Source organism: Hyposmocoma kahamanoa, unplaced genomic scaffold, assembly GCF_003589595.1.
Source record: "Hyposmocoma kahamanoa isolate Upper Pololo Valley unplaced genomic scaffold, ASM358959v1 129, whole genome shotgun sequence".
Classification (NCBI taxonomy): domain Eukaryota; kingdom Metazoa; phylum Arthropoda; class Insecta; order Lepidoptera; family Cosmopterigidae; genus Hyposmocoma; species Hyposmocoma kahamanoa.
Genome location: NW_020653460.1, coordinates 2067449 through 2084709, shown reverse-complemented (window position 1 = coordinate 2084709; position 17261 = coordinate 2067449). Strand labels below are relative to the sequence as shown.

At 37.3% G+C, this 17261-nt stretch overlaps 1 protein-coding gene across 1 annotated transcript; it reads left to right on the top strand.

Moving 5' to 3' along the window:
- Positions 1 to 216: 216 nt before the first annotated feature.
- On the top strand, positions 217 to 3743 carry LOC113240300. Its single transcript, XM_026477568.1, has 4 exons — positions 217 to 375; positions 779 to 932; positions 2308 to 2494; positions 3177 to 3743. The coding sequence occupies exons 1-4, from the start codon at positions 235 to 237 to the stop codon at positions 3331 to 3333; spliced, it is 639 nt and encodes a 212-aa protein (XP_026333353.1). The 5' UTR covers positions 217 to 234; the 3' UTR covers positions 3334 to 3743.
- The last annotated feature ends 13518 nt before the right edge of the window (positions 3744 to 17261 follow it).

Here is a 17261-nt window from a genome sequence, read left to right as displayed (position 1 = left end):
TTTGTTACTTCTTTTTATATTAAAAACTACGACTAATCGTTGTCAAAATTTCATAGTGTTTCGAGTAATGAATATGTGAGTTTTGGCGACAGCGGTTCTAATAGTAGGTAAACGAAGTTTGAGGCACTTTCATTGTTGTTTTCTTCCGTGGTTATGATGACTCTCTATTCAGACCTCAAATATCAAAACAGAACTCTTCCCATTACCCAACCCAGATTTGATTTCAGAGGTTTCATGCCGAGCACCAGTTACCGCACGGAGGACCAGCTTGCCGAGCCTTCAGCAAGGGTAGACAAGAGTCGCGAAGATAGGGATAATCAGCCAGAACGGACGCAGAGATTTGGTATATCTACTTACGGAAGTACTGGATCGCAGGTAAACTCATTCAAATATATTAATTTGAACCCTATGCAGCAGTAGAGCTCCTTGTGAAAGAGTTCGTCCAGGGAAGTACTGCCACCTAACCTATTTCTGCCGCTAAGCAGTAATGTTAGCATTATTGCGTTCCGGTTTAGAAGGGTAAGGGTTCTGGTGAAATTACAGGCACATGGGACTTGTCAACTGGTGGCGGGCACAGTGGCAGTGCCCCTCAGATCTTTGTGATTTATTTTTCCGAGTGGCACTGCATCTGTTATGGACAGGCGTTTACTTACCACCAAGCCCATGACGGTCACAAAAAGAACTAAAAATATTTCAACCGCTCTATGTGACTTAAATAGGTACCTACTCATAAATATAAACTGAGCGTAAATATCAACTTTAAAAAATTACCTTTTAGGGACCGTACGGCGCGTCTGCCCCAGGGCTCTACGGACCGGTTAAGATCGACCTCGGTGGTGTTCTCATCGGCACCATTCTAGGTTTCGGAGCTGTCATCGTGCTGCCTAAGATCATACAAGCTCTCTCTTATGGATACGGCGGATATGGTCGAAGTGGGTACTTTGTAATGTAATCATTCACAAACTTACATGATTCTGATTTGACACGTGTACCTAAAAGCCAGGCCATATTTTTTTTGAATCAACTTGTTATTGAATATCTTCAGAAAATCTCAATCTTGTTGAATTTATCCCCCTGTGCAGCGCGACATAACTGTTTACTCCCGTTCCGTGTGGGTTTACTCCCGTTCTCTGTTCCGACATCGACCCCAGACCCCAAAACAATTACTGTCAAATAAGTAATACTTACAGTACCGTACTTGTTTTAGACGGTTGCAGGACGGAGTGTACGTAAACTGTCACTCCTCCCGCATCGCGCAACTACCTCAGGAACCGTCTCAGTTAAGCGGTAGGCCTTGTATATTCGTGTATTATATTGTATGTATGTTAGTCCTTAAGGTATGTTTTATATGGGTCATGTCGTGTGAATTAAATTAATAAATAAAATAAAATACATAAATATAAATATCCGACGTATCGATTGCACAAATTTCCTGGGGCAACCGAAATATTGTTCAAATAATTTTATCAAGAAATAAAAAATCTTATTCAAAATTTACTTAGACATACAATAAAATAAAAAATAAAACACAAATTAATAGTAAAAAATAAACAATACGATTCAGCTATAGGACAATGGACCAAAATACGGTTCCTGGAACTACATCTATTTGGAAAGTTTTATTGAAATCAACAAAAAAAATAAAAAAGAAAACAAAAAGGAATCATCAAAATCGGTTCACAAATCGCGTTACATATAAAAAAAGAAAAAAATACAGTCGAATTGGAAACCTCCTCCTTTTTGGAAGTCAGTTAAAAATAAATTTGATAGAAATCACCCTACTAACAATCCGTGACCATGGGACCTGTAGGGCTAGCACAATATAGGGTGCGACATGCGCGAGAGCGACATAGAGCGCGTGATTTCTATGCGAGAATACAGTATCTCGCGCTTTATGTCGCTCTCGCTCAAGTCGCGCCTTATCGTGCTACTGTAAAGGGCCCGAAGACGTAAAGAGAAGTGACATATTACTGGACTAAAAGTTCCTCTAGTACCTAATAATATTCGCCTGTTTTGGAAATCTGAGACACCGAAAACTTGGGCTTTAGAAAATATAGAGTAAACTGTCTTTTATTGTTTCTTAAGGGTCGGTCTCATAATGACTATATCTTCAAAATTACGTGATCAGCATAAGGATGAGATTGCAAAACGACTGTCTCTGCTGAAAGACGATAACTTACAATGAGTTAGTAGCAAAACGACTAGATATCGAAATGACTATATGTATATGTATACATATGTCGTTCATATGAACGACATCAACTATGGTAGGTAACGAAAAGCAATTATTTGTATTACTTTCTCCAGGTGCAGAAACAGACCTACACCAACTAACCGATATGCTCAACAAGCTGGACAGTACCCTCAGTCATTACAACATAGACTCCTCGGCCTGCATGCAAAGACTTGCCTGCTCATACGTACAACTAGCTAATGAGAATATGGTCGCGGGCAATGCTACTGATTTTGACGCTGTTTTGACTAATCTTTCCGGGTAAGCTTGTCTGCTGACAAAGTTTTTATTTTATAATACCAAGTGATGTAACGAACAAGTCGTGCGCCTGGTGATAAGCGACACGCCTGTCCATGACAGTTGCAGTGTCAATCAGTGTTTTAAATCACAAAGATCTGAGGTGCATTGCCACTGCGCCCGTCGCCCTGAGACGTAAGTTGCCAAGTCCCACGTGCGTGTAATTTCGTCAGCACCCTTATCCTTCATAATGGGAACGCAGTAATACTTACATTAGTGCTTGGCGGCAGAAATACGTAAGGTGGCAGTACTGATAAGAGTGCTGGTGAAATTACAGGCACATGGACCTTGTGACCTTACTTCTCAGGGTGAAGGACGCAGTGGCGGTGCCCCTCAGATCAGATATTATAAAAAAAAGACGCACACACTCGCAGTCTCGCGCGGTACTCGCTTTGCGCAGCGAGGGTCGTCACACGCGCCACTGATTTATAGAATTGCGTTCGCTGTTTAAGAAATGACATCAAATAGTATACGTGTTTATTGTTGTATGTTATAAAAGAATAAGTGCGCTTTGACTTTCATCTCGCCTAATGGAAAGTGACGATGAGGTCGACGGTGTAGCATGCACACATAAATAATCGTTCACTTTTCTGTATTTACGCTAGAATATAGGTACATACGATAATTAGATATTTACCTTTTCCAGTAACTCTTTAATACGTCGCATGCTGGACGGTACATCGATCTACGAGGCAATAGCGGCGGGCAGGTCCCTCGACAACAACTGCCAGACGCTTTATCCCAAGTGCAAGCTCGATAAGAAAACTGTCGTCAAGATGCTCACGCAACTGGTTCCTTCATAATTTTGCGATTGCAGTTGGCATCTCATAATATAAAGTACCAATTTCTTGTTATACATAATGTCGAAATTCAATGCTAACGCCACCGTTCGGGTCCAAAAGTAACTTGCCACCCTTTGAAAGATTTAGGTTGAAAGCAGTAGCTACATTGCTTAGATTTAATTTTGCTATGCGGAGCGATGGAATTCGAGATATAAAATATGAACAAAGGTAAGGTCTTAAAAAATATTTAAAGAATCGTTAAAATGTTCGAACGAAAAAGTTCTAAAAAAGATGTTTTTTTATATTGTACTTAAATAGTGTGCACGTACAAATAAAATATCATAACAACCTTTTTCTTAAATAGGGTTATTTTGATAATAATATAAGGTTACAAAAGCTGATTGTTGTATTAACTTTTATATTCTGATGGCAACATTGCAGGAAACTACAATCAATGGCTTTTTTGTTTGTATAGTGTTTTGTGCCGGAAATGCCGTAAAAGAGCGTTTTGCTACAAGCTATAATTTTAATGAAATCTACATCAAAAATAAATATACGTAGGTACTTTTAATATCGAAAATAGGCCCTATAGTAACCGATTTATCAAAAGAAATCTTGATAAAATTCTTTGGAATGTCATTAACCGTTAACAGTTGTTTGTTTACGTTTTCGATCTCAAAATCTATCAAAGAGTACTTATAAAGAGTTTTTTATGTTCAAATACATTAGTTATTGCTGTATCATACCAATGCTTATGTAGAATAAAAATATGTTTAATACCAGCGTTATTATATTTATTTCTAATAAATACCTATAATGTATTATCTCAAACGTGCTGGGAAATGTTTGCATTACTTTCAAAAGACGAACATGGGAAGTTAGTCATTTAAGGACCGTGAGACTTCTTCCCAGCCAAGGCCAGCAAAGTAAGTATGAAAATCTATTACTGTCCACTGAGGGTCGTATTCCAGAACTCTACTCAAAGCTCAAGCCAGGACTTGAGTATGATTTCAAGCACTTGAAATACGACCCTAATGGCAAGGACTTGGGTATGATTTCTAGAGCTTGAAATCATACTCAAGTGCTGACATGAGCATTGAGTAGAGTTCTGGAATACGACCCTATGACTGTCCACTTTTCTAAACTTTTAAATCTAGATGAACTATGTAAACAGGCAAAGGAAAAACTCGTACAGCCAACTGTCCGGTGTTAGTAATTGCATGAATTAAAAATACCTACGCTTACTTAAAAAAAAGAAAAAGGCGGTAAAATAAACCAAAGGGCTTTGACATTCTTTTTTTGTTTTTTCGTCGTGAAAATGAGTGAGACTAGCGGTAACGGATATACAGAAATGGATTGCACTACTCCTAATTTAAAACGAGGCAATATTAACGATGGAAAACTTGTTGTCGGCTATGAGCAAAGTAAGATACATGAAAACATATGAGACTTTCATGCAATGGAGAAGCGAAAAAAATGCTAATTCGTTTTCAGAGATTGTTGTTGTTTGTAGCTTATTTTAGCGAACTTACTAAAACTCAAAAGCCATCAACATTATGAGCCATGTATTCCATACTCAAACATAGGTACAGTCCAATTTAAACACAGCGTCATCATTGGAATACAGTAACTTGAAGTCCCTACTGAAGCGCCAATCTGCTAGTTACAAAACTAAAACACCAAAAATATATACTGCAGAGAACATATTGAAATTTTTAAACGAGGCTCCAGGTGACAATTTCTTAGTAACTAAGGCTTAGATTATGTAATTTTTTTCCATCCTCTAAGAACTAAGGACTAAGTAAGGTTAGTTCGTCTATATGTCGTAATGTGTAACATTGAAGGACATTAGTTTCGATACAGTATAACCTAACCTGCGGTAAAAAAAAACCGACCTCAAAAGTCATTCATCCCCTAGTTTGCCCACCCATAGAGGTGGAATATTTTCTTGAAATAAATGGGACGTACCTTCTTTCCAACGAAAAAAGAATCATCAAAAAATTGGTTCACAAATGGCGGAGTTATCGCGTAACATACATACAAAGAAAAATCTTAAGACGAATTGAGAACCTCCTCCTTTTTTTGAAGCCGGTTAAAAATAAACCTTTGTTTCAGTTTGCTCTAATTTTGGGGATAAACGTTGCATGCAGGAGTACCTATAGAGATCACGAATATCACCACAAAGAATATAGAAAATCACTATATATTTTATATAATATTATACTTTTAATATTAATTAATTTTGTTTTTTCACTTTTTTTATTTTACATCTTCTCTTTAGTATTTTATTATTTCCTCGCATTGTTTGAAAAAAGAACTATAGACGCCTCGGCCGAAACGGGGATTGCTTATCAATACAAGGCGTTGCTAGCGCTCGGCCTTGTAACTCACTCGTCCAGCAATCCTTTACTTCCCGGCCTCTGCAGTAATAATAAATAAATAACGCACACACTCAATATAGCCCCGCACTGGGGAAACCCTGTGTCTCGGGTGCCATGGACACACACATAGACAACCACAAATTACACCCAAACTCACGAGAGAAATAATTGTAGGCCATAAAACTATTTCTCCCGGCCCGGGAATCGAACCTGGGACCTCTGCGTGGCAGTCCGGCATGGTAACCGTTCGGCCGCGGAGGCAATTTAAATGTAAATGTAAAAGTAATGTACTATTACCATTGACTTACAATTATATGGACGTCGGGTCCGCGCTAAAAAGTGTCCGAACTTATAGGGCAAAATTAGACAGTACTGCGATGACATTACAATTTAAATTCAACGTTTTAGCTTTTTCATATTCCTTTAAATGTCACTACGTTTAAATAGGTTGACTTGGGACATTTTTTTCGTGGTTTGTGTATTAGACCCGTCGTCCATTTATTTGTAAGTCAATGACTATTACTATGTTAATGACCATAATATTTTTGTGAAAATACTCCACTGGTTTGTATTTGTTATTGATACAAACACAAAGGAAAATTCTCTCGATCTGACTGGATTGTAACCAGTGTCTGTAGCTCTCAGAGCTGTTCTATAGGTTAAACCGTGTAAGACGAAGGACAGCACGGTGGCATTGTTGTCTTTCCGCTTCCGTATTGCAGTATAAGTGTTGTGTTTCGACAGAAATTTACGAGCTTGCACGACGCATCATAACAATTTGCGAATTGCTCCGTATCACGTATTTCTGCAATGTTAATTTTCTTTGTGTTTTTTTCCTATTATTTCTTATTAATAACAGCAGTGCAACACTCTTTTTACGAGTCATGTCGCTACCTAGTTTATATACGTTTAGTACGGTTGACGATCCTTGAAGAAAATGTTACCTGCTCCGTGGCAGTGAGATAGACGCCTTGCCGCACGAAATCCCATCGGAGCAATGAGAGTCGCAGTTTTCAGCGTTCCGAATGCGCATCGCGCCGATACGTAGTTTGTTAGACATTCATTTCGACCCACATAAAATTCTACGAATTCTCTGTCAAACTTTTGATAGATAACTGGTAGCAGTACGCAGTACTTTAAGCAGTACTTTAAAAAATTTGTTTTGTAACAGAATGTAAAGACAATCGGCAGCTACATTGTTGTTTGCTCGTCTAGCTAGACTAACCATGTAAGTGTTAGTGTGAAAAGGTTGTAAACCACTATGCGCCGTGACCAGGCAAAATATAAAAACTTCAGGTCCACAGAAATTTATTGTAGAGTTTAAGGTAAAGAAAAGGCCCAAAATGGTCGAGTTATACGGTATTACAGATTGATATTAAAATTGGCACATGATTAGTAGAAGTTATTACAGATTGGTATTAAAACTGGTAAAAGAATCATAATTAGACGCAAATCAAATTAGAGCAGCACTGTTCGCTGCCGTGATCGAGCAGGCTGGCGATGCATGGAACGAAACAAAATCAGAATGGCGAGGCAAAGGAATTAAAGAACGATTCATAATTTAAAAACAAGTGGCCAGGAGAACAGGCGACAAAAGGTGGGATGACGATGTTAGGAAGTCATTCATTACATCAAAATGTAACATCGAGTATACAACCAGAAATAGAGACGAAGTAAGGGCCATGCATTCCTGGTAACACATCAGTGATACATCACTTATAAATATCAACTCTCGTTTGCACTGAAATTACAAATTAGAAAGCTGAAATAGTACAGCGCCAACAACTGACCTGTGTGTACGTCTCCGTATATACCAAAAATTTTCTGTTTTTATTGTAATAAAGATAATATCTCTAACAATAGCGTGCTGTACCATTCGGCGGTGTGGGGAAAAACAGCAAAACATCTAACTACAAAACAAACGCATTCACATTTCATCGGTACAATTGACGACACCCGTCAATTGTTTCGAATTCGGGCCGGCCAATCGCGGGTGCCATGGACACACACATACCTAGGTAGACAACCACAAATTAAACCCGAAGTCACGAGACCAATAAATGTAGGCCATACAAATATTTCACACGGCACGGGAATCGAACCCGGGACCTCTGCGTGACAATCCAGCACGGTAACCGTTATCAGCCGAGACGCCTCCTTTTGCCTCCTGTTAATGTAATAATCATAATTTCTAAATCCGAAAATATTTACTTAGCATCTTCAGTGTAGTGATTTTTTTTAAGGTTTTTAGTAAATTTTGTTTATTTTAGAGGCAATAAAGAGAGATTTTATTTTTATTATTAAGTTGGGCTTTTAGTGCTTTATCCATTGTAGTTTGCTGGGTCCAAGGTGGTTAAACCAGTGTTTACTTTATTTTTCGATAACATTTTGACAATGATGCCGTTTAAACCATAGGTACACAAACTCCGTCCATTTAGACCAGATAAAAAAGTTTCAACCACCGAAAAAAATTATTGAAAACACGTATTTTTTATATGGATACAAAAAATCACAAGGAAAAAATATATATGTAGTGTATATATAGTTTATATAGAAAAATTCAGGTTTTGTTTTTTCAAATGCGGTAACACCCCCTAGACAGCATCAACGCTCCCCAATTGCTACCACCCCCTACGACTCTTCAGCGCCCACTGAGAGGCGGTAGCGCTCACTTTGGGAAACTATGGTTTCAATTCTTGACAGATACTTAATACGTGATTTCAATGGCAACACTCCACCGGAAAGACAGAATAAGACTGTCTTTCGCTTTTACCCTACGGTACTGCATCGATCAACTCACGTATATATCCCATTGCAGGGCAGTGCGGCCTTCTAAAAAGGGCGAAGGCCATAATCCACCACGCGGGCCAATATGGGATAGACACTTCACATTTTTTCAAATACCGTGAATCTTCTCTGCAATGCTGGCAATCATTATACTCAATTGCAAGACATTGTTCTGCCATGGCCCAGAAACTTTAATACTGCTTTTTCGTAACCCACTCAATACTTTTAAACCCAAGCTGGTTACATTAAGTAAAATAATACACATTTATTGTTAGTAAAAACGTTTTACTAATATTATTTCGGTATCGCCTATTTAGTGCGAAGTATGGAGTTGCTGCTTATTTTTTACTAAAGAATCCAAGTTCGCGGAAAATGACAAAAGTTTTATCCTGAGGTCTGGTTCCACTTCAACAAGGCGGGAATGTTGCGACCTGGTATTTTATTTCGATGGCCAGGTACCGGGTCGCGACCCACCAAATGGGAAACGCTGATCTAGACAATTTAATATTAAAAATAGTCAGTACTAACGGTGAATATAAAATAAAACAACTATATACAAATTTAACAATTTTTATTAATTAAAATCAACACCAAACCCTATCTACATCTGATATGCAGCAAACAATTCCATAAGGAACCGCTGCGTATATCCAAAATTGAGACAATAAATATTATAGACATTGAATTTCCGGTGTACTTTAAAATTAACATAATTCATTTAATTATTAACTAGTTTATTAATTATAAATATGTATAGGTATGCCGTTTTGAGCATTCGTTTCGGCTGTTTTTGCGTTCGCTATCTGTAAACTTTATTAACAGTATTAGATTGGAAATTAAACTAATTTTTCACTTCTCATGCTCTAGCTCTAGTACGTCAAGCCTTACGTAGAGGGAGTAAAGGGCATCCTTTAATCCCTAGGGAGTAAAAAGTACCTAATTTTTTAATTTACTTCGAGTGAAGAAACTCAAACAGCCAGTGGTACGCTCGGTTTTAGTTCCGTGCCTTTTCCACATGGACAGTGGTGCCAAATTATTATCCCGTGTGCGTTTGTTATATCTGTGTCTGGTTGGAAAAAAAAATACCGCGAAAACTGCAGAATTTTGGTTCGTAATTTTATGTAGAGCGAAAACGTTTGACATATTTTTTTTTCTCTCAATCGAAGTGAAAGGTAAAGTTTTCACCTCGAGGCTAACCGCCAATATAAATCTCTCTCTCGCTCGCTAGAGCTCGGGTGTCTAACCACCTCGGGTATTGGCTCGTTTTAGCCCCTCGATTAAAAATATACTATTTTGATCGCGCGCCTGCTAGAGGGCGCCAGGGAGTTGATTGCACCCGGGTGCTACATGCGGTGCGGGTTAGCGCCGGCGCTGATGATTAATCAATTTCTTTTTTGTATATGGGTTTTACGATATCATAACAAATCCATCAAGGCAAATCATTAATGAAATGACAATGTCAGGAAACAAAATAATCAGATGCCACAGATGGCTGAATTTAAAAAATAACTGAAAATTGTTCCGCCGCGTAGTCGATTTCGAAATATTTAATTTGGTAATTACGAAAGTAGTGGCCACAGAGTGAATTATATAATGACATTAGCGTAAATACAATATGGCGGTTTATAGGAGAGTTGGTAAATAAACTTTCCTAATTTCTGAGGAAAATACTCCTGTATATGGCAAAATTTCCTGGCACTTTTCTAGACTCGAGATTAGATTAATTTTATTTAAGATACATTTTTGATCCTATTTTGTTACATGGCCTGCAAATTTCGAGATTTCCTTGAAAAAACAATTGTGTTTTGATAAATTCTTCTTTTCGTGATAATGATAGCCAATGCAAAAACAGTCAAACACACTGGAGTATTCCACAAGCCGAAAAGGCAGGTGTTTTTCTTACGTATTAACTGCCTTAAACATTAAACTAAGTCTCACGAATTGGTCGTTATATTCGTTTGATGATTTAAGAAATTATAGATATTGACTATCTATATACTATTTAGTGATCTCTACCGAGGGAATATTTATTTGTAGAGTAGAGCTATCTCAAACATTTTTTATTTCCTTTTGTATTTTATGGGAGCGACCAGGCTTATCGATTTGGAATCTGTTGATTACACTGGTCAGAAAACTTTACGTTTATGTAGCAAGAGCGAAGAAAACTTTACGTTTATGTAGCAAGAGCGAAAAATATGTGTTTTCATGTGTGTCGAGTCGCGTCGTATGTCGTCGACAACGTCTTCTTCGCTCTTATTGCATGATCATAAAGCTTTTTCTGGCCAGCTCAAGCCGATTTCAAGTCGAGAAAGTGTGGCGACATCCTTAAAAGACTATACTACCTCAAATGGCTGTGGTCGGTTCCGCATAACAGTGAAAGCGTTGAATCAAAAAGGTTTGGAGAAAATATATAGTAAAACTGTGGATATACACTGATTACTATACGGTGTGAAAACAGGAACCCTAAAAATGTTCACCATGGAAAAAAAAACACAAACTTACTTCGAATTTGTTTAAGAAAACCGTTGTATTTAATAGGTACTATATATAGCATAGCACAGATTTTTTTATATCATCATTTACATCTTCCGCCGGAAGATGTCCACTGCTGAACATAGGCCTCCCCCAAAGATTTCCAGACTAGTCGAACGGACGCGGCGTGCATCCATCGGTTACCGCCGTCCCACTGTACGCCTTCCGGTTCGTGTGCTCCATTCGAGAACCTTTCTGCCCCTTTTTTTTCTGCTATTTTATATCAACTGAACTAAATAGAACACGAATACTACACGATATACATTTTTCAAATGACTTTAATTTCTTTTGTAAAAAAATAAACTCTGAAATAAAACCTGGGTCCCTGCCGCTCGACCCATGCAAATTGAACCGTGTTAGTACGGGAAAAATTTGAATTCGACCTGAGATATTATATACTCTTAAATGACTTTCATCGTACGCCTCATGGTAAGCTAAACGCCTGTCCGTAACAGTTGCAGTGCCACTCAGAGCTTCAAATCGCAAAGACCTGAGGGGCACTGCCGCTGCGCCCGTCACCATGAGACATACGTTGACAAGTTCCATGTGCCTGTAATTTTACCAGCACCCTTACCTTTCAAAACCGGAACACAGTAATGCTATTACTGCTTGGCGGCAGAAATAGGTAAGGTGGTACTTCCCTGGACGAACTCTTTCACAAGGAGCTTAACTTCTTACGAACGATATTGCCTTGCTCAGTAACAACTAGGATAAGTTATTGTTGTGTGGACTTGTGGGTGAATTTCACGACTGAAATATTCATGATTAGGATGTACAGTATACAAGGCCCCAATTCTGCTATTTTTCTTAAAATCACTGGTAATTGTAATTCTATTGAGACTCCGCTGATATTACATTGCAATTAGGTCAACATTATTCGTTATTCTGCTAAAATCAATCAAAACAAAAATTTAAAAATTACATATTTAATATTTAATTACCGCTGAAATGTGATTCAGTTTGTTAATTAGATGTTTTGCTGTTTTTCCCACACCACCGAATGGAACAGTTAGAGATATTATCTTTATTACAATAAATACAGAATATTTTTAGAATATACAGAGACGTACACACAGGTCAGTTGTTAGCGCTGTACTATTTCAACTTTTTCTAATTTGTGATTTCAGCGTACAAAATCCTGCCATTGACACTCTCGAAACACAACTGAGATGGTTTAAAATTAACAGCATGGGGGCCCTGGTTGTAACGAAAAGGTACAAAAATAAAGAGCAATGACATAATATGATAAGAAAGAAGTGTAACTCTACAAAAACGTAGTAGCGCGGCTAAAATCTCGCGCGGCACTCGCCATTCATTACACAATTGCGTTCGCTCGGTGTTTAAAAAATGATATATTATAGTCGACGTGTTTATTGTTGTGTTTATGGTGTAGATTGCTCTAGTGGAAATGCATGAATTTCCGGCAGCCCGAGTCACGTTCACAACGAGGCTGTGCAAGTGGAGTCCCGGCTTTACAATATAGGCCTACCAATTAACTGTGTTGTTACCTGTGGTAACTGCGTGGTGAGGGAGGAGTGATTATTCTAACGATATTCAATAACATATTGATTGAAAAAAGCGTTTATTCATTTCAATCATCAATGAATTTTTTTTATTATGGTATCACGTAACAACAATTGACTAATTGGTAGGCAATTTTTCAATCAACTTGCTATTAAATATCGTCAAAAAAATCTTGTGGAAATTATCCCGTGTGCAATGTCATATAACAGTTACGTAGCTACCTCAAGAACCGACTTTAGCTAAGCCATAGGACTGTAGTTATTTATGACAAATTCACCCTTTTTTTTTAGAAAAATGTGTTTAGAAATACCTGCACTTCTTTAGTAGATAGTCAATACCTATTTTTATTACTTTTAGTGATTTATTGAATTTAAAACATATTTATAAAGTGTTGCATTAAAATTGAGCAGTCAAATTAAAAATGCATTGAGACAAAATTGGTAACTTAAAAAAAAACAGATTATTCGAAATAAATGCAATTACATTATGTCTTCTTTATGAATTGTTCGGTTTATTTATTGAAATGTATCAAATATATACATATGTATTTATAAAATTAGCTAATAAAAAATAACTAAACACCATAACGTGATGTTCAAATACGCAGTGGGAAAAATATAAATTTGTTCTAGAAACAAAATGAAAACGAAAAAAAATGGCAACATAATTTTCTTTCAAGGGCCTTCTCGTACTTTGCTTAATAATGAGCAGGAGATTATATTTTTATTCTTTAGTTAAACGACATTTGTTGACATAGAGTGAGCAACAATATTCAGTAAACGTGAAATAAGTGTGTTTTGTACATTATACGCGCCATACTTTACACTTCTTGTATTGCAAGTGCAATAAATGTTAAAATGTTTATTGTACTTTTAAATAAACCCCCCTTGACTGACCATTGTAACATTACTTTAGGCATAGTAATGAAATGATGAAACGAAATCTGTAATTACGGCTATTTTCCCACTAAGGGCTCATTCAGGGTAAAGGCGCAGGCGCGGCGGCGGGTTTTGGCGTCCTCCCTTTCACAGTGCCGAAGCGACGAAAACCGTTAGATCCACAAGTCTAAGTTGCAAACAGACGCTAAAGCAAGCACTGTGAATGGTACGGGCGCCTGTAAATGAAGCAGTCGCGCTCGTGTTAAGTGTAAGAAACGCTCACTTACCAGCTTCGTCAGCCCTGCCGAGCCGCCGCGGCAGCCATCTAACGGTCGAAACACAAAACTGCGATGCGACGTTGAAATGTATTATATGTGTTTTGTTACATAATGTGTTTTATTTTCGAATAAAAAACTAATCTCCTGATGTTAACCTATTTCTTTTACTTAGTAAAAAAGGCTCTATAATAGTAGTGTTGTGAGCACTAAGTGACAATATTTTCTACATCTTAAAAATATAATTTACAGGAATTATGCAGTCCCAAATTCCATTGCTTTTATTACTGTTTACACGTAGGTACAGTGGTACACACGCGAAGGTATTTAACGTCAAATACTTTGTAAAATGGCGGTTTGATTTGTTTAACTTAAAGGCTCGTAACCAAGGCCCGTAAAAGTCAGCGGCCATCCGAATGTATCTAGGTATGCACTGTAGAAAGAGAGAAATACCACACTACCTGGTCAACACCACCACCAGGTTACGATCTGCGGTGGTCGGTGTGGAAGTTTCTGAATCGACTTCGCACTCAGGTAGGTCGCTGCACAGACACAATGTGTAAATGACGGTTTAGGGATATTGTTCTAACAAGATGTGACTGCAGTGACCAAATACAGTCCATATGCACGAGGCAAGATCTCTACGCCGCCACGGATAGGGCAGTCAAGGTGACAACATACTATTCAAAGTTAATAGTCTTAAAATAAATAAGCATCCATACCATAAGAAGACGAAGTTCAAGGCTCCGAGCTTGTACTATTTGGCACAAAAGTACAATGGGACATTTTAAGTGACAATTGGACGTAGTTAAACAAACAGGATCCAATGCACATGCAGCCACCTTCGAGATATGGCAGTTTGAAGTTTAAAAGTGTTTCTCATTCTTGTTTTATTTTCAAAACTTATAATATCAGTAACTCCAGAGATATTTATTTATGTTTATATGTTGGATTTTAGGAACCATTTGGTACACATAACTCTTTTTTTGATAATTTTGTGGATTGGAACCTTTAGCTTAACTACGTCCAATTAAGGTGGACACATATTTGTGTATGTATTTTCGTTAACTCTACTGAATCATAAACGTGAGAATTTACAATAAAAGAATTTATAAAAAAAACTGTGTAAAGGCGAACATTTCTCAGAAACGCGATTTCTTCTATGTTAATCATTGAAGAACTATATATTCGGCTTTTTATTTAGGGACAAGAAATTTTCCTTACGAATTCTTCTATGTGTTTGTAGCAGATCCTTATTTTTGGTTTTTAACGACTTATTTGCCGTAGCGCCAGCTATGAGAAATCTATTTTCTCATGTTAATTAATGTTGCTATCTATATTGTACGAGCTCAATGAAACTCAGACAAAAGAAAACTATATATGGACGTTTGATACCTTGCGTGCGACTGTACGTGAGGAAAAAGGCCATTCCTTTTAAAGAGATTAATGCGGTAAGATGGGTTTAAGTCCCCATTCTATGTAAATTCGTAAGATGTCTCAGTGGGACAAAAGATCATAGATCAACACGTTAGATAAGCACAGCCACGTGTCAGAGATATAACTGGTCCCTTCACAATAGAAATGTGGGCACGACAAAGACGAACCATTCTATACTCTAGCCAAACTCAAAATAGAATAAATGTCAACAAACAAAATCATATATTAAGTTTTTTTATATCAAGTGACGGAACAACAAGTTTTGGTGGTAACCAAGCGCACAACTATAACCATAGTTGCAGCGCCACTCAGAGCTTTAAATTGCAAAGATCTTAGGGGATTGCCACTGACATTGCCACATCATCCTGACACATAAGTTGACAAGTCCCATGTGGCTGTAATTTCACCAGCACCCTTACCCTTCCAAACCGGAACGCAGTATAAATGCTCACATTACTGCCTGGCGGCAGAAATAGGTAAAGTGGTAGTACTTCCTTGGACAAATTCATTCACAAGGAGCTCTACTGCTAATAACTTTACAGTTATCATAATTTTAAAATCATATTTGTGATCAATATTATGTCTTTCTGGTACCTCAGTAGGGGTCCCATTTAAATTTAGAGAAAATATTCCACCGCTAAGGGTGGTAAACTAGGGGATGAGTGACTTTTGAGGTTTGTTTTTTTAGCACTCTGTACTGAGATTATGTTAAATTGAAGCTTGAAATCACTGCGAAGTAAATTGACACCAACATAAAAAATAATAGTACTTAATTGATTTATAAACGTGTCATCCCTAATTATTATGTGAATTAAAGGGGGAGATTGCAAACATCCGAGTTCGAATAGTAATTCAGGTTCGGAATCGGGAATTGACGCTGGATGAGACATGTAGTAAATGAATATCAAATAAAATCTTACAATTTTGTTTCTTTTCATCTACCATTGAAGCCTCTAGCAGTAAATATTAGTACGTATAAAAAATGCAATTATTTTGTGCATAAATCATACGCAACAATAGGAACTTTGCAAACTGCATATGCAAATTTTGTTATTTAAATTACAATTACAGTATCAGTTTGTATTTTCCCGATGTGCAAAATCATCGGAAAAACTCGGAAACCACGAATATACCCGAACGCTGTTGCGTCATTGTGTTATACACTGATATATTTATTACAACGAAATAAGAAGCCTTATTAACGTTGTCAATGACTTTGATGTTACACGTTGACTAATAAAGTTTTATATTAATTTGTCTTCAATACATCAGTCGTTAATACAATAAGTTACAGACGCGGCAATAGCATTCGGAAATATTCATGGCTTCCGGATTTTTTTCGATTTGCAATATTTACAGCCTGAAACTGTACGCGAGCAGGCTGTCGATAAAGCCAGCCAAGTAATGAGCATCGACAAAAAATGTTTTTTTTGTCGATGCTCGTCAACGTTTTGTTGTTAATGATGAATGATTCTATGTAGAATTTGGTTAGAGTATAGTTAGAATGAAATCCCGAAAACACATGCAAAACAACGACTATAGTACCGACACGCTATCATGGCCGTTTTGACGTTTGTCCGCTCATAAAGTTTCGTATTAATTCATAACTACGTTGAAAGAGCTAATTGCTGTACATTGTTGACAATAGTGACATGCAGTCAAATTTATGGAATCTATGATTTTACGACACAACTCCGCATTTGTTTTTCGAAATTAGAAACTTTTAAAAATGTAATCTAATACGATTGTTACTCATGGAATCGCTGGCCAGCCCAACTTCTACCTCCGGCAAACTCGTGTGAATGCTCAATGCAAAACAAAGCAGTTTCGAATTGACGATACATTAAGAAAACATTTTTATTTTTGTTTTATTAAACCTTTTTAATCAGCTACTACTGGCAATACTTTTTTTTTACTAGTTATAAATCTAAAAACTTATAGATGCGACTCGAATTTCACTATATTTTTTTCGATAATGAATTGAGATTTGACCTCACTATTGTGATCTGTCAAACCGGCCATCATAGCGTACCGGTACGGTAGGTGTGATAGCGCCTCACAAATGTCTGCACTGCAGTCGCACTTTCACTGTGAATGGTTCATCAAACTACGCATTCGACAAAACGCGAATGACT

Excerpts from the sequence above, each read along its gene's own strand:
- LOC113240300 (XM_026477568.1), top strand. The coding sequence starts at position 235 with ATGCCGAGCACCAGTTACCGCACGGAGGACCAGCTTGCCGAGCCTTCA. Across the intron at positions 376-778 it reads ACGGAAGTACTGGATCGCAG|GGACCGTACGGCGCGTCTGC; the intron begins GTAAACTCATTC and ends ATTACCTTTTAG. Across the intron at positions 933-2,307 it reads ATACGGCGGATATGGTCGAA|GTGCAGAAACAGACCTACAC; the intron begins GTGGGTACTTTG and ends TACTTTCTCCAG.